Source organism: Canis aureus, chromosome 36 (genome assembly GCF_053574225.1).
Source record: "Canis aureus isolate CA01 chromosome 36, VMU_Caureus_v.1.0, whole genome shotgun sequence".
Lineage (NCBI taxonomy): Eukaryota > Metazoa > Chordata > Mammalia > Carnivora > Canidae > Canis > Canis aureus.
Window position 1 is genome coordinate 12,788,465 of NC_135646.1, and position 25,985 is coordinate 12,814,449.

General features: G+C 35.2%; 2 protein-coding genes across 7 annotated transcripts in view; one reads left to right on the forward strand and one right to left on the reverse strand.

Moving 5' to 3' along the window:
- The window catches only part of CPS1 (carbamoyl-phosphate synthase 1), a 354,529-nt gene that overhangs the window by 259,729 nt on the left and 68,815 nt on the right, over positions 1-25,985 (reverse strand). For all 3 annotated transcript variants that reach the window (XM_077885468.1, XM_077885466.1, XM_077885467.1), the window contains exon 3: positions 24,475-24,547. The gene's annotated coding sequence lies outside the window, so the exon portion shown is untranslated. The remainder of the gene's footprint in view (positions 1-24,474; positions 24,548-25,985) is intronic.
- On the forward strand, positions 176-24,907 carry MYL1 (myosin light chain 1). 4 transcript variants are annotated; one of them, XM_077885474.1, is made up of 8 exons: positions 12,757-12,908; positions 13,676-13,700; positions 13,956-13,983; positions 17,943-18,086; positions 20,633-20,806; positions 21,279-21,356; positions 23,968-24,010; positions 24,578-24,907. In XM_077885474.1, the coding sequence occupies exons 1-7, from the start codon at positions 12,772-12,774 to the stop codon at positions 23,994-23,996; spliced, it is 615 nt and encodes a 204-aa protein (XP_077741600.1). In that variant the 5' UTR covers positions 12,757-12,771; the 3' UTR covers positions 23,997-24,010; positions 24,578-24,907. The 4 variants fall into 4 exon arrangements, with proteins under 4 accessions (XP_077741601.1, XP_077741600.1, XP_077741599.1 ...); XM_077885473.1 differs by having other exon boundaries at positions 24,590-24,907; XM_077885475.1 differs by lacking the exons at positions 12,757-12,908; positions 13,676-13,700 and adding an exon at positions 176-454 and having other exon boundaries at positions 24,590-24,907.

Below are 25,985 nucleotides of genomic sequence, written 5' to 3' on the forward strand. Positions count from 1 at the left end.
GGTGGGGAAAAAAAAAAAGGCAAGAGGTGTTTTAAAAAAAATTGATGAAGCCCTGACCCTTTAGATTCCATTTATAGTCTGAGCCTGAATGCCATCCCCCTTGACTAGCGAACTGTCCAATCCAGCCGCATGTGTCAAGATTCTATTAGGCACTAAGTGAAATATATATGCATGCCCTTATACCATGTAACACTCTGGGTCCACCCTCAAAACACTGGGCTGTGGGTCAACTGAAGCACCACTCCTCTTCCAAGAATCATTTTGACAGGTTCTTTTGGAGGTGCTCCTTTACTTTTTTTTTTAACCCATCGTTTTAAGCAAAATGGCACCAAAGAAGGATGTGAAGAAACCTGCTGCTGCCGCTGCCGCTGCCCCAGCCCCTGCCCCAGCACCTGCACCTGCCCCTGCCCCAGCCAAACCCAAAGAAGAAAAAATTGACCTCTCTGCCATTAAGGTAACTAAGGGGGTGAACTGTTTGTTTGGTCACTGAAACATCTTTCAACAGTAGGAAACTCTAGGAACTTGCAAAGTGGTATCTTTTTTTCACTGAGAGAGAGAGTGTTCCTGCATGGACTGGTAGATTTGGGGGAGAAAAGAATCTTGATCAGAAAATAAATAAACTCTAATGTATGGTTTCAGTAAAATTACTAGGAATATGATATTATTGCAGAACCTCCATTTGTTCCATTTTTTGATCTCTGGTTTTCTTTTTTCCCTAATGGGTCAGAGTGCAATTTGGGGGCAAAGTATATAAGTGCGAAGGTGTTTTGCCAATACTTAAGCCAATGTCTTATTTTGTTTTGGTTTTGCTTCATTTCGTTTTGTTTTAAATAAAATCTCTGCAGAAACTGGATCCCTTACCTTGATGCTACACCGAGAAGAATTTTTTTGCCCCTACTTTTTTCCAAAAGTTTAAAAACAGCTGATGACCCAGTTGTCCTGGCTGTATTTATTTGACAGCTGCCTTATTTCATCTGAAAAAGAGAAGATTTTTGCAATTCTAGTTAATTCCTTCAGCTTTGCTTAATAAAATTTGATACAACACTAGATTAGATCTCAGTACAGACAATTATGCACTCAAGTGTTTCAGTGACTATAACTGTCATCTTGTTTATTTATATACAGTATTTAATTCAGAATTGTGAACTGCTTGTAAATGAAACTAACACTCCAAATACTATAAAACTTGGTTATATGGCTTTTAGCTTATGTCTTTGAGCTCTTGTATACTGATCTTTAACTAAAGAGAATGTGATTGATTTTTGTGTCAACATTTTGCTGTGATCAAAGTTCTCAACTGCCAAAAGATGATCTGCTTTTGGGAAAATGGCACAGCGGATGTGCCTGTTCCCCTCTCAGTGATGTAATCCATCAAACATGCACCTTCTCCTCCTTAACTGGGACTTGCTCTGAATGACAGTTTGAAAATCTTTATCTAATGAACTCTGCTTTATATGGAAAACTAATGAGCAAAAGGGCCTGTTAGGTGATCATGTCTCTTAAGCCAAAAGTTCTGTACATAATAAATGTAAATTTTGCTAAATTAATACTGCTTACTTGCAATGATAAAACTGACCTATAAACAAACATTTCATTGAGTATTTTAGTATAATCATGGATTTTTAAAAAAATACTCCTGACATAAATATTGAATCGGATCACCTTTAGATATACGTGATGACATTAAATATATTCATAATTTTATAACATTCTGGCTAAATATAAAATTTATGTTCCAAAGAAGGAGTGGATTATCAAATATTTTATATTGAATTTGTAGGTACCTAAAGTCATATTTGAAAAGTTGGTCAGAGAATCTAATATTGGTTAGGAACTATTCTTTTTTTTTTTTTTTTTTTTTTTTTTTAGGAACTATTCTTAATGAATATCTACTTAGGAGGAGAAATGCATGTCAGATCTTCTAATAAATGGTTTTCTACCTAAAGGACTGCATATAATTCATTAAGAGGAAGCCAAATTTTTCATCTCCAGCAATTCTAGTCAATGTATCTTTATAGATGCACACTGACCACATTATACAATGAACATGATTACGGTCATGACAATAATTCCAATCATCTGTATCATTTGACTTTCCACTGTATCCTATTAGAGATATGAATCAGTGTCAAAGCTATTTCTCTATATTTATTGTGACTTATAAGACAATATTACCTCTTTGCATCTAGGATTACAAGCATCTGGGAGGGGGGGAAATATGCCTTCTTAAGAAGAAAAAGAAAATACCCCACTAAAGAATATAGGCATTAATTTTTCTCCCCTGAAGAAATATGAACTAAATATATAAATAAATATTCAGTTTTTACAGTAAGAAGTCTCTGGGAAAAGGCAAAATATCACTTTTTTAAACCCAGAGATTAAACTGATTAGTTGCTCACAGTCAGCAGAAAAGTCATACTCTTTTAAATCTTGAAAAATTAGTTTATCCTTTTGTCTTTATGTTGAATTAATGCTAGCATGGCTAATGTAGCTAGCACAACTACACAAAAGAAGAAAATACTCTTAGAGCATCTCTAGTGGTGAGGTATGCTATGTCTTCACCAGTTCATTACAGAATAAGGGATGGGTTGGAACCCGATAAGGTATGCAAACCAAAAAGGAGCCATCAAAAGACTCTAGAAGTAGGAGGAATTTAACCTTTATTTTTCATTCAGAGAGCCTACTCCTAATAAGGAGAAAATGAAAGGAACCAAATCAAAACTAACATATTTTTTAAAGGAATTTTAAATGCCTTCAATGATTTGCCTTCATCAATATGAAATCAGTGCACATTTATAGGTAGTATAGCCAGGGAATGTGGTACAACTTGAGAACTATATAAAATTTAATTTCATCCCAGTAGGTAACAAGGCTAATTAAAAATGTACATTAAAACATTTCATATTATGATGCTTTTAATCATTTAATGATGTTTCTAGATATATTACCTCATATAAGTTATAAACTTTTTTCAAGCAGAGAAAATGAACTCTAAGGAAATTAATAGAGCTGTTCTATGTGTTCATTAACTTTCTGAAAACTCGATAAAGAACAAAACTTAATTGGATTTTAAACTTTCTTTCATAAATCATATAAGATTAGAAATTTGGCTGTCCTTTAAACTTTGAGTAATGTTAAAGTGTAAGTGTAACTGTCTCTGTGTAGGACTACAGGCATAGCAATAGTAATATTTAATTCCTCACTACTATTCCCAGCTAATATCTATGTTCCACTTTATAATATACCATGTTTAATAGCCATATATTTAATTCCCCATAAACTCTGAACAATCTTTAATATTGTTAAAGATTGTTCAATCTTTATCAATTTATGATAGTGTGCTTTCCAACCTGATTTCCTAGTTTGTTGATTATTTAGAACATTTGTTCAGTTGTTCTGCATTAAACCTTTGATATTCATCAAGGGAATGCTTACCTGACATCCTATGCTAACGGATTTTCTGTGAGTATCCTTTTCAAAAACCCAAAGACTGCTGACATTTGAACATTAAAGTTACTGTCCTGGGTGGTCCTAAGCACTGTTTGCTTTCAGAGAGCTGACACTTCCAACAACAATGTCCAGACTAAAAACACCGCCTGAAAGAATCTCAAGTGTAGGAATTAAAACCCACCATGAGTATAGCTGCAGGTGCAAACACAAGAATTAACACCTGCTGCCCAACACTTCAGCCAAGGGTTGAAATAATGAAAGAAAATAAGTAATGAGATGACTATGTGCCTAGATTTTAAAAGATCTTCAATGTGTAAGTAAATTTTTTTGCATGATGCATGCCTTAGCTGATATGTCAGGATTGCTATGTGGCAATGAGACTTTGAATCATGTCTTTCCTTGTGCTGCTGAAGTTTGGATTCTCACCATATTCACTGTAATTCAATCAGGTCACCTCTGACTAGATACTACAAGCGATATTACAAAAAGTGGTAAAGGTATAGAATGCATTGACAGAATTCATCCAATAACAAATCTCAACAATTTACCATACACTTGGGGAGATTTACAATGCCAATTTAATGAGTAATTTGGAAATACAGCATTCCCAATAAATTCATCTATTTACTGATGGGTATTCAGTGGTGGCAAATATTATGTATACATTTATACATAAATTGCAACACCTGACTTGATCTGGTCCAGATATAGGATTGTCTGTGTTAATCAACAAATTCTTTTTTCACAGCTCTAACAAGGCTAATACAAACCTAGTCTCCCTTTGAAGAATTCTTGGGAAAATCAAATGAGGTCAGGGCCCATGAAAGGCTTTGAAAATTATAAAGTTCTTTGTAATATAATAATAAATATTCATTGAGAATTAATTTTGTGCCCTATTATTTTATTTAATCCTCAAAACGTTATATGGAGGTTGTTTTTAGCCTGATTTTGCAAGAAAAGAAACTGAGCCTAATGAGATTCAGTGCTATGTCCATGATCAAATAACTGGTAGGTGATGGAGCTAGGATTTAACCTCCCAGGCCAAATCCAGAGCCAACTGTGGTAATCATATCCTAGACTGCCTCCTGTTTATAAAGAGTAAGTTGCTGTTAAGAATGTGTGAAGAAGAGATACTTGGGTGGCTCAGTTGGTTGAGTGGTTGACTCTTGATTTCGACTCAGGTTATGATTTCAGGGTTGTGAGATTAAGACCCATGTCAGGCTCCACACTAGGCATGAAGCCTGCTTGCGATTCTCTCTCTCTCCTTCTCAAAAAAAAAAAAAAAGTGCATAAAGACTTTTTAAATTCTTAACAGTGTGAGATAGTGGATCTCATATTGCCCTGCACAATCCTGTGTAGCCAGAGGAGGGAGTGACAGGCCCACATTAGAGCAAACTCACCTAGACTTTCGACCTTGGCAGTACACTACTCTTCTGTTCTCCACAGCTTTCCTCTATCTTAGCACCTGTTGCTGATAGGTTGAGTGCTCTCTTTTACAGTTGGAAGATGGGAAGATTAGGAACCTAGAAAGACTCCTAGTCACTTATATGAGAGTTACAACTCTTACAAAGAGTTATAAATGGAACATGGATTTTTTTTTTAAAGTTGTTATGAGAATAAATTAGTAGTTGCCAATGATGGAGCTGGGGGTGGGGTAAATGAGTGAACACGGTCAGAGGGTACAAACTTCCAGTTATAAGATGAATAGGTTCTGGAATCTAATGTACAGCATAGCGACTATAGTTAATGATACCATATTATATACTTTAAAGTTGCTAAGAGTGTAGATCTTAAAAGTCCTCACCACACACACACACACGCTTTTTTTAATTTTAAAAAACGATGTGATGTGATGGATATATCAAATATCTTTATTGTGGTAATCATCTCACAATATCACATCGCAGAGTACCAACCACTATACGATCACAGCCTCATAATATCAAAATTATCACATATCAAATCACATTGTACACTCTAAATTTACACTACGTCAATTATATCTCAAACAGCTGAAGAAAATAAACTATACCAAAGTATTTTTGAAATGCTCTTCAATGTAATGAAATGGATTGAATTTTTAAAATAATTTTGGTGGGTCATCTGGGTGGCTCAGTTGGTTGGGCGCCTGCCTTCAGCTCAGGTCATGATCTCAGGTTCCTGGGATTGAGCCCTGCATCAGGCTCCTGTTCAGCAGGGAGTCTGCTTCTCTCCTTTTGCTCCTGCTCTCTCTCTCTTTCCTTCTCTCTCTCTCTCTCTTTCATGCTCTCTCTCTCAAAAAAATAAATAAAATCTTAAAAATAAAATAAAATAATTTTGGTTTTTTAAATGAAATATACATATATACCAAAACTGACCTCCAAATTTTGGCATTAGGCTAATAATATTCTAACAAAGGTATGAGATCTCATTTTGTTAACAGATAGCATGTTTGAAACTGGAAAGAAATATCAACCATATATTCTTTAAAGTGATGTGTAGAAATATAATACTACATATATCACGATTAAATCTTAACCTTAACTAGCTAGAAAAAGTCAATTTCTGATTAAAAGGAATGGGTGAAAATAAATAAATAAATAAATAAATAAATAAATAAATAAATAAATAAATGGAATGGGTGAAAACATTTATAAGTTGTCTCTAAGTTTTCTTTATGTAATTTTAAGAGTGTCTTTTTTTGAGGCACCTGGGTGACTCAGTCAGTTAAGCGTCCAACTCTTGATCTCAGTTCAGGGCTTGATCTCAAGGTCTTGAGCTCAAGCCCTGCACTGGACTTTATGCTGGGTGTGTAGCCTACTTAAAAAAAAAGTGTTTTTTGTTTTTTTTTTTTTTTTACCTTGGCCTTTCAATAATATGAATTAATTTTTAATGTAACTATAATATAACAAATGGCAATATTAGTCTGTTTGCAGTGGGAATATAACCTTAGGAGCAAATAAAAAATTATTTGAGACTACCACTAGATATCGATATCAAGTTTCCACTCTCAAACATCTATGCTGTACAAGAAGAGAACAGGTGGAATGGAGTGGGAAAATACTAAAGGGCATTCTGTAAGTCTCTAAAATTATATTTTGAATTATATGTAACTGGATAATGTCTTTGCAAAGTAAAATGCAGTTGGGAAAGGAATAGATATGTTCACCAGTTAATAGTGAATAGCCCTTTTGATTTTAAAGATAATGAAATCTTTGCAAGACAAGGAGACCACAAAGTGACAGTGCCAAATTTAGACTCTTGACATTTTAATGCTGCGAATGAACCCCCTGGCAAGTTGTCTTTAGCAGTCCTTCCATAATTACCCAGCATTAAGCACCATCTGACTCATGGAAATTATGGAAGGGATTATATTTAGTCTGCTGATCTTACACTTTCTTCTGCTTCTCCTCATACTGAAATACTTTTTGTATGAAAATAAGATCTTCTACAGTTTGTTTCTACATCAACTTCTACAGTTTGTTTCTCACTCCAAATCAGAATTTAGAGGGCAAAAAAATTGCAATATACAAGTAGCAACAGCTTTAATTATACTAGTTAAAAATGTAAACCATATGGATGATAAATCCTTGCCATTCTGGTCAAAAATTAATGGTAGTGAACTGAAGCCAGAGAAAAAAGATATATCCTAAAGATAAGACCATATCTTGTTCAACTTTATATTCTTCCTACCACTGTGACAAGTAAAGTCTTTGTACCTAGTAAGTGCCCAATGGTACAATGTCTCTTGTTCATAAAACACCTGATTCACTTGAATACAGTGTTATGAAATTATATTTTGACTCCTCTTTATCTAAATTACTTCAAAATAATGTTACTTATTGAGTATTTAAGTACCATGTCCTTTTCCATTAAAAAAGTGACTTGAGGGGCACCTGGGTGGCTCAGTTGGTTAAGTGTCTGCTTTCAGCTCAGCTCATGATCCCAGGGTCCTGGGAAGGAGCCCCACATTGGGTTCCCTGCTTCACGGGGAGTCAGCTTCTATCTTTCTCTCTCCTCCTTCAACTCCCCCTGCTTGTGCTGTGCTCTCTCTCTCTCTGTCAAATAAATAAATAAAATCTTCTAAAAAAAAGTCTTTAAAAAAAGTGAGTTGAGGTAGATGCTATTAACAAAAGCATGGAAAACTCACAACATTGCAGAACCACAGCAACCCTAGAAATCACACAGTATAATATTCCATATCTGAGGAAGCCTTGACCCAGATAAGAGAAGTTATTTCATCAAAACACACACACTTTATTATAACAGAACAAATTCCATGTACTTCAATCCCTGTCTAGTTTTCTTTCTAGCATATGAAAAGACCTGAAATCTCTAAAATGGTAATGCCAGTATTCACATATCACTGTGGTCACAAGAGGAAATTTCATTCCAAATAAGTAGGAAAAAGCAGACACTTTTAATTTTTTAAAACACACACACCAAGAAATGTTCTAATGCCCCTATTATGAAAATAAAAAGAGGAAAGAAGAAACAAAACACAACTTGTTTTTTTAATAAACTACATGCAAATAAATGTATAAAACAGAGAAGGTACAACTCTCAAATCTATCAATTATTAACCAAAGGAAAGCTAATAAAAAGTCTAAAGTATAAACTAAGGTCACATTTTAAAATTTTTGTTAAAATTCAGTTAGGCTTCTCATTAATTCTTATAGTGTGAATTGTGTTATGTTAATAATTCAGCCTTTGCTTTATTTGGCTAGTCCACACTTTCTGAGCACAGAATTACTCATTTCCCCTTCTGCTCACATCAATGCATCCAATACAGCCATCTCTCTTATATTAGACAGCCTGGGTTGGTATTGTATTCTCGTTGTTCTTAATGTCTCCTCTTTATATCATATTATAGTCACCAGCCTAAGTATATCTTTGTTGAGGTAAAAAAAAAATGCTATGAAAAATAGGTATATCCTTTAAATGAAGCGAATTATTCTGAGGCACAAAATTCTTTATTTTCAAAACAGTATTTCTGCAGGCCTTTTATGGTGAGTCCTGGTCACTCTGTGTGATTAGAGTGAAAATTAATCATCTAAGTTTTCCTTAGGGTTTGCATACATCCTAAGTCTTTAGAGGCCTCTCTGCCCGGCATTAAATTAGAGAACATGCAGCAATGTTTTCTTGCTTGAATCCCAGCCCTGGTGAGATTAACTTCTTTAACTGAGCCTTACCAGGAATTAGCCTCATTACGTCTTGCAGGGAAGATGAAATTGTTTAAAGACTATAGTCTGTGTCCCTTCCTGAGGCATTTTCACTCAGTATTCAATGTCATGGATCTCCCAGATAGTCCTTAATTATAGCTCTTCTTGTTATACTAAAGCTTAACATACAGCAATTTCAAGACCTGTTTGATTAAATTCGTTCTCATATTTTCCCTATAAATTAATTCCTTCTATATACCAGAAGCTTTATCTTGTCTTTAATCAGTTAACCATCATGATTACTAATAGAAAAATGCTCCTCAAAGTGAGAAAAGATCTGTAAACATTGCAATAAAAAACCTTTTTCAGTACAAGTAACTTGTAAACTGCAACTTACTAAATCCAATACCAGAGAGCACATGAGTCACAAAAATGTAGAATGTAGTTATTATACTAACAGTCTAACAGAGGTATTAGGCTAAGATGGAAAAGCCCTGTAAAAAAGCAAATCAAGGCCCTGGGTGGCTTAGTTGGTTAAGTGTCTGCTTTCAGCTCAGGTCATGATCTCAGGCTCCTGGGATCAAGCCCCATGTCAGGCTCCTTACTTACAGGAAAGCCTGCTTCTCCCTCTACCTCTGTTGCTCCCTCTGCTTATGTGTACCCTTTCTCTCTGTGTGTCATATAAATAAATAAAATCTTTTTAAAAATCAAGCATTGGAAAATTAGAATTCCTGATCATAAACATTTATATAGGGATGCCCAGGTGGCTCAGTGGTTGAGTGTCCGCCTTTGGCTCAGGTCATGACCCCAGGGCCCTAGGACTGAGTCCCACATTGTCCCACATCATGCTCCCCACAGGGAGCCTGCTTCTCCCTCTACCTATGTCTCCACCACTCTCTCTGCATCTCTCATGAATAAATAAATAAAATCATTTTTAAAAATAAACATTTATATAAAATCTAAGGAAAGGCTCTGGAAATATAAAGGCACATATATCAATAATTCAAAATGAGCAATGAGCATGCCTAGTATATGCTTTGCAGTTCCAGGTGCTGGATGTGTAGCACTGAGGGAGAACATATGCACCTTCTGTAGAATGTAAGCTCTTTAAAGGAGATGATGAAGTCTCTTCCCTCGGGCAATAAAATATTCTAGAGGAGAAGCTCATATTTGAAGGAGAAATTTACTCTACATGTGTTCTAATGACGTTAGTTTTTGCAAATCTGTTGAACTAATATAGGCAAGATATTTTCTAGAGCTGTGAGGAATAAAATATAAGAATAAGGCATGGGGGCAGCCCCGGTGGCACAGCGGTTTAGCGCCGCCTGCAGTCCAGGGCATGATCCTGGAGACCGTGGATCGAGTCCCGCGTCAGGCTCTCTGCGTGGAGCCTGCTTCTCCTTCTGCCTGTGTCTCTGCCTCTCTCTCTGTGTGTCTCTATGAATAAATAAATAAAATCTTTAAAAAAAAAAAAGAATAAGGCAGGGGCAGCACTCTATATAGCAGGAAGAAATTGGGGTGGGCCTATGTTCAGTGTGCATCAAGGACAAAAATAAATGGCTTTCAGTAATGGCCTGGGCCTTCCAGAAGCTTGCTACCAGGAAGGCTAAACATCTTTCAGTTGGAAGAAAGGAGCTAAGTAGAGAGAAAAGTTTCTTTCAAGAGGGGGAGATTTTATCAGGACTTTGAATAGTTAATTTCCAAGAAACAGAGATAGAAGAGACTTAAGTCTAATTTTTAAAACAAACCAAATGATGATATAGCAAACTGAGTCCTAAATCAGCTGACATTTTGTATTTATATCATGCCTTTGTTTAAAGAGCTGATTACTTCATCATTACAACACCAAGGAAGAGATGGAGGAGAAACTTTTCATCATTTGTTAGTGTACCAGAGATAAAGTAACATTTCCCATTTATTCTATGAGCACAGCATTCAGGTCTTTTCACTTTTAAACTATAGTTTATTCTCTAGACTGGACTACACTGTAGCCTTTTTTATTGTGGTCAATAACTCGCTTACATGTTTACTTTGATTTTTAATAGGTACAAAAAAATCTAAATTCTGATCTTCTATGGGCTAAAGATACACAGAGGAAGTAGAGTGAAATAGTTTGACAACTGCCTGCCACTTCTATTTTAATAATAGAAAACCTTTACATCATATCCAAGAGCTTATCTATAGCATAAATACAATTTTTAAAATGACTTTCCAGTTTACTCCACAGATTTTACACAAATTGACCATATTTTATATAAATTCAAGGACACATTTTTATATTCAAAAAAAAGAAAGAAAAGAAAATGAGCATTACATAGGGCATAATGTAGGGCAATTTTGATGGATTTATTTTGTATTATTTGTAGTTATTAATTCTACTAAAGATACATACTAGCTCTCAATATTACTCATAGAGCAATTCAAATTTAATGACACGATACATAAATATAATTCAAGACTAAAAGAACATACAGAAACATGTTCTGCTCTCATGGCTTTAATTTGGGCATCAAAAATCATGAGACTCCATGGTTGATGGAGGGAGGTGGGCAGGGGATGGGCTAAATGGGTGAAGGGCATTAAGGAGGGCTCTCATGATGAGTATTATATGTAAGTGATGAATCACTAGATTCTATACCTGAAACCAATTTTAGCATACATGTTAACTAACTTGCATTTAAATAAAAATCATGAGACTCTAAATTACACAGTTATCAAAGGTTACAAATTTCCACTTTTGTCCTTCCCTTCCATTCCTCCTAATAATTTAAAGCACTTAAATTTTTCTACTAACTTCCATTTCTCATAAACTCTCAAAATATCTATTTATGAAAATACATTTTCCCGGGTAGTAATATTTTTTAAATTATGTTTTTAATCATCACTTTGGCCCTATGAGATTTTTTTCATTACTTGCAAACTTTGGACAAAAAGTGATATGGAAAAAAGAAAGTGATGTGCATTTAAATATTGATTTTTTCCTAAATGGCTTGAGGGAAAGCTGCGAAGTATTCATCTGTCTAGCAGGGGGAGACTTCATGCTTTTGGTGATCATTCCTTTAAAAACAATTGCTGACACAGTACTTAAATCAAAATTGATCTCCAACATCCTTTATACCTATAAACTCCTTTAAGTATGTAGAAAACTGATAAACATATTGTCAAGGGCAGCCTGAGTGGCTCAGCGGTTTAGTGCCGCCTTCAGTCCAGGGTGTGATCCTGGAGACCCGGGATCGAGTCCCACGTCAGGCTCCCTGCATGGAGCCTGCTTCTCTCTCTGCTTATGTCTCTCTCTCTCTCTCTCTCTCTCTCTGTGTGTGTCTCTCATAAATAAATAAATAAATAAAATCTTTTAAAAAAAAACATGTTGTCTGAACATTCATGGGCATTCTAGGACTACTCTTTCCTAGTACCACTTTTCACAGTACCATTCTAGGAAGGGAGTTACCTCCTATTTTCAGGTAAGCTCCCATGAAAATCCATTACCAGTCAATCCCTTAGACATCTTTAAAATCCTAAAGTGTAAATTAGCATTCTATAGTCCCTGCTTTGGGTCTTTCTGGAGACTGAGGTTGGAAGAAAATATCCACCCCTGATGTAAGAAAACTAATGAGCTCAAAATCATCCCTGGCTTAGATAAACTCTGTATGTCTCAGAATACAATTTGCAGAAGAGTGGTCTTTAGTTAGAGATTTCAAGAACTGACAGCATTGTCACTTGGGTGAACCCTAAGAAACATGGAGAATACTCATGGCCTTTTCAAGTCTTCTGAACCTGACCACAAGGGACAGAGCTCTAGAGGATGTTCCTTCTATAGCAAGTGCCATTTGAAACCTCAAACCAGTCCATCCAAAAACTTCCATTAAATACCAAAACTTGCTGACTCTAAGTTTGCAAAGTCCATAATTCATCAAGAGAAGGGGTCAGCCTGAATGTTAGAGAAATTCTAAGCTCCTCTGCCACTGAGCAAGTAAGAAGCTTCTTAAAGGAAGAGACTCCAAGAGAACACCTCAGGAATAAAGACCATAAAAGTACTGACAGGCTTTGTCTCATTATGGCTGTCTACTCATAGGTTCTGGCTTCCTAAAAATAGCCCTCAGGGTACAGAGCCCTCCTTCCCTTTGCCCTAAGAAAGCTAAAGAACTCTCTAAGGGGAGTGGCCACTTCTCTCTGAAACCTGATGCTAGCTGTGAGGTCACAGCTTCCCCCCACAATAAAAGGCAGCCTCAGCAAAGGAGGCCCCACTCAGGGACTGGAGCGGCCCTCAACTCACTCTTCAGCTTTGCCACTGTTCCGCAGCCCAGAGCCTCTGCCATGGTGGGTCCTAGGAGAAAACGGTTTGTCCTTTATAGGAGGATATAATCGTGCATATGACCTTATTGAGTAGAAAGGCAGACAAGGAACAGAATTGAGGGGAGAACATATTCAGTAGAAGTCTACAGAATCTACCTTTGCTTTTTGTTGAGGTGGGGTGAGGATAGAAGAGATTAATTTGAGCTATTATGCTAATTGAAAAAAATACATCTTTTTCCCCAAAGCAGTACTTTATATGCTTCACTAACTTTTGCTATATCACATAAGAATTATTATATCTAACTGTGGGGTGGGGGTGGAAACTACTAGTATAGCAAAATATTATACCTTTAAAAACAGTCTGATGAAGATGGCTAAAATTAAATAAACTACTTCTGACATGACACATCGAGCAAAAACCTACTGGTTAAGTAGAAAAAAGACTTAAGGAGATCTTTTTAATTCAGTGTATCTGTATTTCTGAATGCAGTGTATCTGTATTAGACATATCTTAAATATATCACAGACTACTATAATTCCAGGAAGTCATTTAACTTAGCATTTGTTAAATCATTGGTTCATTGACTGAGAAACAGAGAGATGTTCCCTAACTATCTTTTGCAATAGCTTATTTTTCCTAGATTCGAAAGTATCCTAAGGCAACCTTCTTACTCTATGACACCTACATGTCCTCCTAAAAATCTCAGAACAGAGAGCACTCATCCTTCTGTCAATGCATTTGAAAGAGTACTAGTTGTTTCTTTCTTTCTCCCTCTCTCTTGCCACTGCAGTCCTTCAGCGCTGAGCAGATTGCTGGTAAGTGAAGTGAGCTTCTCTACTCCACATGGAGGCAGAGTACTGCCTAGTTTCTGAAATATCTCTTACCTCTAAGGCATGTTACTACGTGGCTCAAACTGTTAGTGTCCAAGCTATGCCTGAACTCTGAAAAGTCGGCTTACTCTTGGAGCTTTACTTTGATGATGATTCAGGGAATGAGCTTGGATACACTTAAAAAATCAGGGCATCTTTGTTTGCTTAAAATATTCTTTGTGGTTAATTTCTTTCTAACAGATCGAGTTCTCTAAGGAACAGCAGGATGGTAAGTTCGAAAGATACAGTTGTTAGTATGTGCACACTCATAAAGATGGCATGTGAGAAAATTGACTCCTTTGGGATGAGATTAGCTCTTCCTAATTATCCTCACTGGTGTTTCCACTCTAAATATAAATGCTCTCAATCACTCTAAATATAAGTTTTCTCAACTTGAACCCCTTGCCTATAATCAGTTGTCAAAGGTTTAAGCAAACAAAAGACATACCATAAAATAGGTCCTTGTATTCACTGATTTCTAAGTAATACCATTTTGATACAGTAGCCAATACCATATATATTACCCCAAGAAAAGTTGTAGATTTTGAATGGCTAATCTGTTCATCAAATCCCTAAAGAAAGACTTGGCAGGTCTGAATTGCTCAATTTAGAAAATGGTATTGATTGTGAAACTGCCCAGTTACCAAACCTACATAATTTCAATGGGTATCAGAGTGACTTGAGAGAAGTAGGTGAAGTGGATATAGAATACAAGTGAATTCAGAAACAAAGAAAGAGGAGTAGTCTATCATAAAACTGCAAGGAGCATTAAACATCTCCTGGTTCATCTTTAGAGGTAGAAGACAGGCTCTCAAATTGGTTATAGGACTTGCTCAAGGACCCAAAGTATTAGTAACAGGATCAAAATCTGGCGTTAGCTTAAACTAATGAGAAATTTTCATAAAAGCAGTTACTAACTAGAAGACTTTAAACTCTTAAGATTCAAGAAAATTTGAGTAAGTTTCCTAACACTTCCACTTTTTTCTCCTCTGGGCCTTTGGATCCAAGAGATCCCATACTCTACAGGATGTGTTACTTCTCTCAAAGTGTAGGGGAGAATGTTTTATGGAGTGAAAGTGTCCCAAGTTCAAAGAAACTGAAACAGAAATACATCAATAGAAGGGAGGGGAAGAAAAAATTTAGTTAAATGATAACATATAAATTAGGATATGGTCAAAAATTAGCATGTATATATGTTATGATATGTAATATATAAGTGATTATAATTATAGGTGTTTAATAAGAACTTATGCAAATATTTGCTTTTCTACCTAAAAAATTCCACATTTTCAGTCTATTGATGTCATATTTGGACATCAATTAAGAAAAAAAGGATATTTGCTTTAGTAAAAAGTCACATGTATCTACAGCATGGCTGATGGCCTCATGTTGAGAGATTAGAAGATTTGATGGCTCAGAACTCAAGAGCATTTGAAATTATACTACAAAGGACCATTTTTTTCTTTAAATTGAAAATAGTGGTAATTCTACTAGAAATTATTTGATTTTTAATGAATCTTTAACTACTGATACTGCCATATTATCAGCTACTGCAAACTAGTCCTCTCAAATATCTAATTTACAGTGTCATTTTGACTGCCAAACTATGGTGGGACAGAGCAACAGAAGACTTAAAAAAACCCTTGCAGGGACTGAAGGATTTACTGTTGACCATTAACCTATAACTACATAAATGAAATAGGTCTTAGATATAGAGGGTTCAGGAAACATTGGTGTGGTGGACTGGTTTTCTGTTATGCCAGGAAAACAAATGTAAGCATTTAAAATTTAAATGGAAACACAATGCTTTCAGGAATGAATGAAAACTTTGTTTCCTTCCTTGTTCAATGATTAAAGAGTTTGGTCATGGCAGCTCTATTTGAATGTATCACAGGTTGCAAGGAAATTTTTTAAAAGGAAAATTATCACATTCAAAAGTCCTGTGCTGTCCAGTAGAGTTGTCACTTGGCCACATGTGGTTATTTAAACTAAAATTTCAATTAATTAAAAATAAATACATTTAAGAATCTATTTTCTCAGTTGCACTAGTCACATTTTAGTGCTCAAGAGCCACAGGTTTTTTGGGGGGAAGCCCAGATATAGAACATTTTGATTGTCAAAAAAAGGTCTAGAACAGTATTGGTCTAGCCCAGGGGCTGTCAATTTTTTTTTCTTAAAGGGCCAAACTGTCAATATGTTAGGCTTTATTGGGAGTCTTTGTGAAAACAACTCACTTCCATCACTGAGGTTTAAAAATAACCATAAACAATACATAAATGAATGGGCTGTATTCCAATCAAACTTTATTTACAAAACAGGTGGCCAGTCTCTAGGTAGTAGTTTATAATAATAATATTTCATTATTCTAGACTCTTCAAGAGAATAAATCTTAAAAATCTGAGGTAGGAAGAGCAATATCTTTCTTGTTTAAATCAACAAAGGGTTAATGTCAGAGAGATTCTATTACAGCCCATAAAATCCTATTTCTATATCAGCATCTGACCAGAGTAATAGTGAGCCCTCTGAGCAATCTGCATGAAACCTGGAGCCAGTAACAAGAATAGTTCAGTTTCACATGTCCCTTAGAAAGATGAAAAATAATATTTGACCAATGACCCCACCGTGCCTACAGCATACTTTTTAGTTTAGGGGAATGATTTGTTATAGTTAAATTGCATAGAATCTAAAGGGGAAATTTTAGCAAACAATGGTGACATGATCTAAGTTGATTGTAAACATAATGTCTGGTGCAACCTTAGATCAAGGGATGGAGGGATGATAAAACAGGGTATTTTGCTGAGTAATCTATCTAGGTGGCATCTTTTGATCTGAGGCTACTAATGGCCTAAATACACTGCTTTCAGCTCACCAGTTCATTCACAAATGGTTTTTTGAGTGTTGCTGGGATTAATTCCAACAAGTTGCCGTCAGTACTTTTGGGTTCACCAGAAAATTTATTTTAGTTAAGTTTAGAAGTTTCAATTAAATTGTTGTTTCCTGTCCCTTAATCCATAGCAGTACCCTTTTCTGTCTTTTTGGTATATACTTCTTAATTCTTTGTTAACATAATTTCTGAAAGGCCAAAATAGTCCCATCAACAGAGAATGACAAAGTTTAGGGAAAGTTAGCAATAGAGTGATTGTGATAAAAAGAGACAACACTTGAAAAATATGTACTTATATGTAAAGACATGTAAGTACAAATAAAGCTAGAAAAATCTGAATAAAATTGGTGTCTATCAATATGAACATTCTGGTTGTGATAGTATACTATAACTTTGCAAAATGTTACTACTGGGGGAAACTAATTTAATTAAAAGATCTCTCTGTATTTTTCCTTAAAATTGCATGTGAATTTAAGTATACACTAAAAAATGTATTGAATTACATGTAATGTAAAATGTAATGAACTAATGTATACACTAAAAAATGAATTTAAGTATATATATAAAAATGTATACTTAAATTCTAAAGCTAATATAGCAACATGTTGTCAAATGTATTAACTGAGAAAGAGTAAGGTTTAAGGAGATTATCATAATGATAGAGGCAAACAAATATTCTCCTTCCAGACTGATTATAGTAAGAGCTTATTAAAGTCATATACTGAAGTGGTTAAATGACACCATAGAATTTAGAGATTTGTTTCACTTTTCTAATTTTTTTTCCTGAAAAATTAAGTTGCTCCTGAAAATAACCAGTCAAGGGAGAGTCTAGGAAATTTGTACTCCAAGAGGAGGTTTCTCTAAATAATTTGAGAAATCTGGGTCAACCTTATATAACACAATCCTGATTGAAAAATTGTTTTCTTGAAATTTTATTAACTTTCTTAATTATGAGGAGTTCTTAAGCTTTCTCAAGACCTCAGAATTTTTTAACCTAGTCTGCTTGCCAGGCAGACGAAGGAAATATGAATAAATATGACAAGAAGCTTCAATTTCCATATCTGATTAATAATAATATATGATTTGAAGTTGAAAATGCTGTCTTGGAGTAGATCCAAAAAGAAATGTCGCAAAGGGTTGTCAATGGCTGTTTGAGCTAGGAAAAAGGAGAGTCCAAAGATAACTTAGTGGTTACAAAAGTTGAAAAACAGAGGAGAGTGTGAACTGGATCCTTGATGAAGTTAGGAGTAATTTATAGATCTGAAGAAGTAAAAAAGCACTCTAATATTTCTTGTTTCTTGCAGAATTCAAGGAGGCATTTCTCCTGTTTGACAGAACAGGTGACAGTAAGATCACCTTAAGCCAGGTTGGCGATGTCCTTCGGGCTCTGGGCACAAATCCCACCAATGCGGAGGTCAAGAAGGTGCTGGGAAACCCCAGCAATGAAGGTAACCAAGTTTTTCCAAGAAGCTGGGAAGCCAGCTCTCACACACACATGAAGGAAAGAAAGAGAGAGAGAGAGAGAGAGAGAGAGAGAGAATGTAAGAAAAAGAGAAGTTATTAAGAAATAAGATCCATAGAATAGAATTTAATTTGCTCTTGATGGTAAGTGTGCTTCTTAGCTGTCTAGAACCAGTTGTTTCCTCATAAAATAAGTTAACCTTCCTTCGAGAATTTGCAAGCATGATAAAATTGCATGCTAATGAAATAAGATCTAAAGCTAACATCATTATCATCATCATCCTACCTAATGCTCAGAATTTAAAGGTTAATGAATGAAATAATATCCAAATTTGTACACTTTCTTCAAACCTTGAAAGGCAAAAACACATTTTGCAAGAACGTTAAATATGACTAAAATACAATACGCTTTGTAAACGACTCAGTAAATTACAATGGCACAAGGACAGAAGCTGCGGAATTAAAATCTCAGTGCTTTCAGGAGGTTGAAAATACCTGCTGACTTTGCTCAGTGCTCTGTCCTTTGACACCCTGCTTCTGTGACCATCTTAAAAGCAACTCAGCTATCCTAATTAAGAATCGACAGAATGGCATCATAATAAGAGTATTTCCTATTTCCAAAGGCTTATAAGAAGACTTAAAAATCTAAGTCAAAATCTACACTCAGTCCCCCCAAGTAAATCCTGGGACAAAAGACAGCGAGATATGTAAGTCTCGCAACATTGTAGAAGTTTGCTCAATAATCCAGTTAGTCTGGAACAAGAAAAAACCTTTTGATCCCAATGGTTCATGGCAAAGTATAATAGTCTCTTGGATAATACCACCTTGAACAAAAAAGATGAGACAAAACTGAAAAAAAATTTAAATTTTCTAATGTATATGCAAAGCTTTTTATTTCTTTTTCTTAATATTTTATGTATTTATTCATGAGAGACACAGAGAGAGAGAGAGAGAGAGAGAGACGCAGAGGGAGAAGCAGGTTCCATGCAGGGCGCCTGATGCGGGACTCCGTCCTGGGACTCCAGAATCACGCCCTGGGCCAAAGGGAGGCGCTAAACCGCTGAGCCACCCAGGGATCCCTCTGAAATTTTTTCAAATAAATATTTGGCCTATTTAGTTTTGCCATGAGGGGAAAAAAAAAAAAAAAAACAGGGGAAAGCAAAAAGCAAGTAATCTAGCAAAAAGCAACTCCTCTCATTTTACACTTGATAACTGAAAAGACTATCTCCCTTTGTTACCAGAGTGGGAGGGGATTTGATTTCAAGCAAACCTACCTCTAAATCAGTCTGTTGGAATTTTTCTTAAACATCATTTTCTTTAGAGAAATATGTCCAGGTAAATCACACAAAAGGTAGCTGAGAACATGGGTAAAAGTAAGAGAACAATAAGCTAGATCTTACTTTGTTGATGCCACTTTCTAACTTACTAAACACCCATCTTTTTAAGAATTTTCAGTAAAAGTTCATTTTATTCAGCATTCAAACTTGATCTTTTTAATACTATTTCATTTTTATTCTATGAGGAAAATCTAGTAAAAGGGAATTTTGATTTTAGTGTTACATAACTTAATCCATTCACATCCAACTGGATAGTCTGTTAGATACTTTTATTGCGAGCACAATTTACCTTGTTAGGAGATACTGAAGAAAATCTTACCATCCCCAGACCTCTAAACTGCAAAAAGTCAGGAGATTACAAGGTATTTGACATACACACTCTCCTCATAGTCAGTTATTTATTTATTTATTTATTTATTTATTTATTTATTTATATTTATTCATTCTAGAGAGAGAGAGAATTCAAGTGAGAGTAGATGAGCAAAAGGGGGGGGAGCAAAGGGAGAAGCAGACTTCCTACTGAGCAGGGAGCCCAATGTGGGGCTTGATCCAAGGGCCCCAGAATCATGACCTAAGCCAAAGGCACTCGCTTAACTGACTGAGCCACCCAGGTGCCCCATAGTCTTCTTTTTAAATTCACTTAAAATTTAAAGACATTGACATTCTACAAAAGCTCAAGACAAAGGAAGCATTTAGATATTACAGTTGAGCTAAGTTTTACTGTATTTATATGCTAATAGATGTGTTGTATCAGTTTATTTTTACATTGCTTCTCTGGTATTTATAGAGAATATTAAATTGATAATACTAATAAAAAGTAGCTAACACTTACTCGGCACTCCATTTGTTTCAGGTTATTGCAATAAATTTTGCATGTATTGTCTCATTTAGTACTCACACACTATGAGGAATCTCTACTTTACAGATGAAAAAGTTGAGGTACAAAAGGGTTAAGAAAGTTGCCTGTGATTACATAGCTATAAATGAAGGATCGGGGATAACAGCTTAAGCACTAGGACTCCAGAGCTCATGCTATTATCTATTACCAATTTCTTTGTCATCAGCAATTCACCAACAGAAATTTTAGCTATATGAAGATATTTTAGATCATCTGAAATGAACTTTCAACTTTAATTTGTGATTCAGAATGACATTTTATGGTAGCTAATAACTTTCCAAATTGCAATTTCTTCCAGAGATGAATGCCAAGAAAATTGAGTTTGAACAATTTCTGCCCATGATGCAAGCTATTTCCAACAACAAGGACCAGGGCACTTATGAAGACTTTGTTGAGGGTCTGCGTGTCTTTGACAAGGAAGGCAACGGCACAGTCATGGGTGCTGAACTCCGTCATGTTTTAGCCACATTGGGTAAGGAAAATTTATTTCAGCGGACTTAATAGCACAGAATATATAGGAAAGAGCGTGACTTGGGGGAATCAAGTCATAATAAATTAGTTAAAGGGAAAAGCTACAAGGTGAAAAAGAATAGTAAAAAATTAATGACTATTTCCATTGGCTTTGGTGTCAGTGGGGTTTGTTTTGTGGAAAAGGTAAGTTGGTAATGAATAAATAAAGCATTGTAGTTTTTATAGGATAGAGTTTGGATGATCACGATAATATGTATTTAATTCATTCACTTAAAAACAATTCATTAACAATGTACTAAGTGCCAGAGGAACAGGATGGGCTTGATTCTTGTCCTCCAAGAGCTTTTTTTTTTTTTTTTTTTTCCTCCAAGAGCTTAATCACAGTCTCCAGGAGCCCAAAACTGATCACTTATGATGGAATTTAGAAAATATCTTCTGGCTTTCTTTCTGAGCGAAGTGTTTTGTTTCATCAGGTGAAAAAATGAAAGAGGAGGAAGTGGAAGCCCTGATGGCAGGTCAGGAAGACTCCAATGGCTGCATCAACTATGAAGGTACAATCTCTTGTGCTCGGTGGTTATAGCAACTCTCAACTGATTGGGTTGGTTAAAATAACCTCTTTGTCTCTGCCTCTCTTATTGAAATTACATGTTTTTTTATTACAATCGATTACACAGTAACTCTAAGAAGAATCTGACTATACACATAAGATTTTTATTCCAGTGGGTTTTGACATTCCTATGTATTGTTATACAGATTAAAATCTGTTTTCACATGTATTTTTTTCTTGCTAGATCTTTATAAAATATCTGTAAGATAGACAGGGTTTATATCAGAATAAGCTTAATAGGATATTAAAGTTGGAGAGATCTCAAAATCCTTTACAACAAGCAATTATGAAAATGAGGAAGCTGAGGGCTAAAGAGGTCTAGTTACTGAGTGAGGGTCACATCATTAATGGAAGGGCTGGTGCTAAAATTTAGTTCTTCTCCTTGTCTAGTGTTCTTGCTTAAATCAAAGTCATCTCATAGCGACTATCTATGTCCTGCTACCAATTTACAGCAGCTTCACCTAGAGGGTCTGAAAAACAGCACATCCCACAAAATAAAGGTGCAAAATAAAACTACATGATATAATTTGTAAATTTAAGATTTTCCAATAAAATGAGAAACTTATCTATCCCCCCTAAAAGACTAACTGGCTACTCTTCTATAAAGCTATGCTTATAGCTTTGACGTAAATGTAGACTTATGAGGTCTAATGATTTGTGAAAAAGTAAGAAAAGCAGAGAGAAGAAGGAAGGAAAGGAGGGAGAGGAAAGAAGTGGAGAGGAGAGGACAAAAGAAAAGAAGTCAGCCAAACACATTTTCACTGATAATCTTGATTAAACTACACTTTTTCCCCCCTATAAACAAAGTTTTACATTTGGTTATTGCCATAAAAAGATTACATAAAAGAAGAATCATTCAATAAATATTGTTTGGAGGAGTGAATAGTCATCTAGAAAATAAAGTCAGATCTGGATGTCATACCAGGATAAATTTCAAATGGTTCAAAAATTTAAATGTAAAAGCTGAAAGCATAAAAACTGTGGATAAATTATTGTATAACTTTTGGAGTGAGAAGGTATTTCTAACATTGATAAAAACCCAGAAGGCATTACAAGTCTTGATAAATTCAACCACATAATTTTTTTAACTCCATATGGCAAAATTCACCAGAAGCAAAGTCAAAAGACAAATAGCAAAAACCATAAAAAAAGTAATCAGTATCAGCAAAAGCTCATCTTCCTAATTAAAAAAAACACTATTTCAAATTAATAAAGAGACTACATCCTGATAGAAAAATTAACAAGTACATAAACAATTCACAGAAAAAGAAATAAAAATATCTATAATATAATATCTATAATATAATATAATATCTATAATATAATATGTTCACTAATAATAAAAGAAATGCAGATTAACACTACATGGAGATACCATTTTTCTTTTTTTTTTTTTAAGATTTATTTATTCAGGGGATCCCTGGGTGGCGCAGCGGTTTGGCGCCTGCCTTTGGCCCGGGGCGCGATCCTGGAGACCCGGGATCGATTCCCACGTCGGGCTCCCGGTGCATGGAGCCTGCTTCTCCCTCTGCCTGTGTCTCTGCCTCTCTCTCTCTCTCTGTGACTATCATAAATAAATAAAATAAAAAAAAATTAAAAAAAAAAAAAAAAGATTTATTTATTCATAAGAGATACAGAAAGAGAGGCAGAGACATAGGCGGAAGGAGAAGCAGGCTCCATACAGGGACCCTGATACAGGACTAGATCCTGGAACCTGGGATGATGACCTGAGCCGAAGGCTAATATTACTAAACCACCCAGGTGTCCCAAGATACTATTTTTCAATAAGATAATTGTCAAAGATTGAAAGTTTGACAACACTTTGGGTTGAGAGAGTGTGTACAAACAGCCAATGTCAATACATTCCTGTTAGGAATGCCAATCATTAAAACCCTGATATGGTGATATAGTACTAATAATTCTAGCAAATCTACATCATGGGATGTAGTTTTTAGATATACTTGCACTCAAGTGAAATGAGTGATATGTGGTTATTCATTGCTGTACTGTTGGTAAATATTTGAACAACTTAATGTCCAACAATGTAGGATATATCAAAGAGATTCTGGTATATCTACACAATGAATTTCCCTACAGTGCCCCCCAAATTAAAAGGATTTTCTTCTCTACAGTGGAAAAAAGCAAATGCAAAGGAGTTTGTAGAGTATGCCACCATTAGGGTAAAAATCTTTTAGAAACAGATATTTGTATTTTATTATACATGCATAATAGTTCCCCCAACTTTGTGGTAAAGACAAACTAGATAGGTGGGAGACAGTGGTGAAGAACATTTCAATTTTTTACAAGCTCTTTCATATTCTAAGGAAAACTTTTAACCATGTGAATATACTACTTATTTCAAAAATTAAATTTACAAAGTCAGGGGAAAGGCCATGAATCCAGGATGAAGAATAATGGACTGCACCAAGCTTAAAAAAAATAAATGCTACTGTTATTGTTAAAAAATAATAATAATATTGAACTAACTTGCTAAACGTCTCTTTCCTTACACTTGACAGTCTTCTAACTCTAAACTGTCTGTATTCTGTCCACAGCTTTTGTTAAGCATATCATGTCTAACTAAGTGGAGCTCTCAAGGTAAATACCCATTTGCTCTTTATTATATAAGGGTTTCTTGATACTGTGTCTTTAAAAAATTCAACAACTTCATTTTGTGTGCTGTACATATAATTAGTATTATTTCTTAATTAAGATTTATTTATATAAACCAGAAAACATCAACTCCTTTCAACCCATTTCAACTCCTGAAATGGGTTATTTGGAAATAGACTGTTTTTGTATAAGTGTAGAAGCAAAAATTTCTGAGATCTTTGATTCCAGCTAAAAACCCTACCTTTGATTTTACTGTAATTACGCATTGGAGATTCAACAAGCCCAAGACTAGTTAATTAATTTGGCTGGAACATCATACTAATAAAAGTGTGAGCCTAAGTTCTTTGAATAATTAATGTAGTTGTTTAAAACTACTGCTCTAGAAAACCCGGTTATCACAGTTCAAACTTAAGCGCTTGCAACTAGGTTATCACAAATAAATGACTTACCTTTGAAGCACTGGTTTATTCTGTGCTTTTTTCTTCTTTTGCACTTCACGTTATTTCCTCCCCATCTTTCTTTCTGAAAAAATGCAATGAACATTTAACTCAGTTTCCCTTATAGATCAAGCATTATTTACGAAGACTGGCTGGAAAGTTATTGCAGTAACACCCATGACTCACCGTCCAGACCTGCTTACCATCATTCAGACAGCAAAACAACATGGACCGTTCTAGACTGAAGGACTCCCTGAATTTTTATATACTTCATGTTCCTCTCTGAATTGTATTCATACCACACAAATCAAGTGTCTCCTGCTCTAGACAAAAAGGATAAAATACTGACAACCTCAAATTCAAGCACCACTTTTAATTTTCCACCAGGAGTCAATGGACATCCTTAAAATACTAAATCAATAAATAATTTTGGTCAGTCTGGAAAGTCCAAGTTGCATTGTGTTTTTATCTTCTTGCTTAGAGAAAGTAATTTTTACATTTTCAATTATCTTGTTACTGTACAGAATATGGATGAATTGTAAACTTTTAAAGAAAAAAATCACTGCAGAACATAGCAATAACAAACTGAATCATCATCATCATGTTACTGAAAAGTGAAATAGACAACTAAGAAAATTCAGATAGGATCAGAGGTGTCTTAATATAAACTATCCAGGTAATTTAAGATTAAAGTGAGTTTTCTCAGTTTTGTGTCAATCATCGTGTAATGGCTTCACCTATCGCTTCTAGTGACAATCTGGCCTATTCATAAGAAAAAGGCCTACTAAGCTATTGTCTCTTCTCACAATGTCCTTAAGGATAAAATGTCCTTAAGGATAAAATGGAATGTGACCTTTCAGCAGTTACTTTAAAAAACTTCTCTAGACAAGATTATTACTCAGGAACTCAAGATCCAGTGTATTAATATTCTCCCCTCCTGTGACAATCCTCTCTACTTTGCATGTGCATGTTCCCGGATCTTAGTTCAATCTCTTAATACATGTCCTAAATGGTAAGACCAATGGATAGGAAAGTTCGGTGTAAAGAGGCAGAATTTGCATAGTCAACTATGCAGAAGAGATAAAGTGACAAATAGTTCTCCCGCTCTCTGAAAAGATATCTGTAATAAATAGGGATATAAAGTCTCTGAAAAGGACCTGCTTGCCTATATATTTTTGGAAGCTGGAACTTTTTCCTGATGTTGGGTGCTTCAGGCCAACATGCTTCTTCCATCTTTAGTGAAGATCGCTCAGATTCCAGTAGCCAACAGCTTCAAATTTGACCTATGCCTTTGTAACCAAGATGATGAGACATTACAATCCCACTTTTAAGGAAAACTCACCATGGCCTCAAGATCCGTAAGGCCATGTTTGCCTAAGGTCAGGATTTGAAAATTTCGCATGGCACTGTCCAACAGAACTTCCAGCAAAAACAGAAATGTTTATGTACATTGTCCTATTTGGTAACCACTGAGCACTTGAAATGTGGCTAGTGTGACTGTGAAATTAAATTTTTACACGATT

What these genes read in the sequence shown, in the direction of transcription:
- MYL1 (XM_077885474.1), top strand. Translation starts at nt 12,772, where the DNA reads ATGCTAGCTGTGAGGTCACAGCTTCCCCCCACAATAAAAGGCAGCCTC. An exon ending in AGCCCAGAGCCTCTGCCATG is followed by an intron (nt 12,909 to 13,675) that starts GTGGGTCCTAGG and finishes TTGCCACTGCAG; the next exon opens with TCCTTCAGCGCTGAGCAGAT. An exon ending in GGGAAACCCCAGCAATGAAG is followed by an intron (nt 18,087 to 20,632) that starts GTAACCAAGTTT and finishes AATTTCTTCCAG; the next exon opens with AGATGAATGCCAAGAAAATT.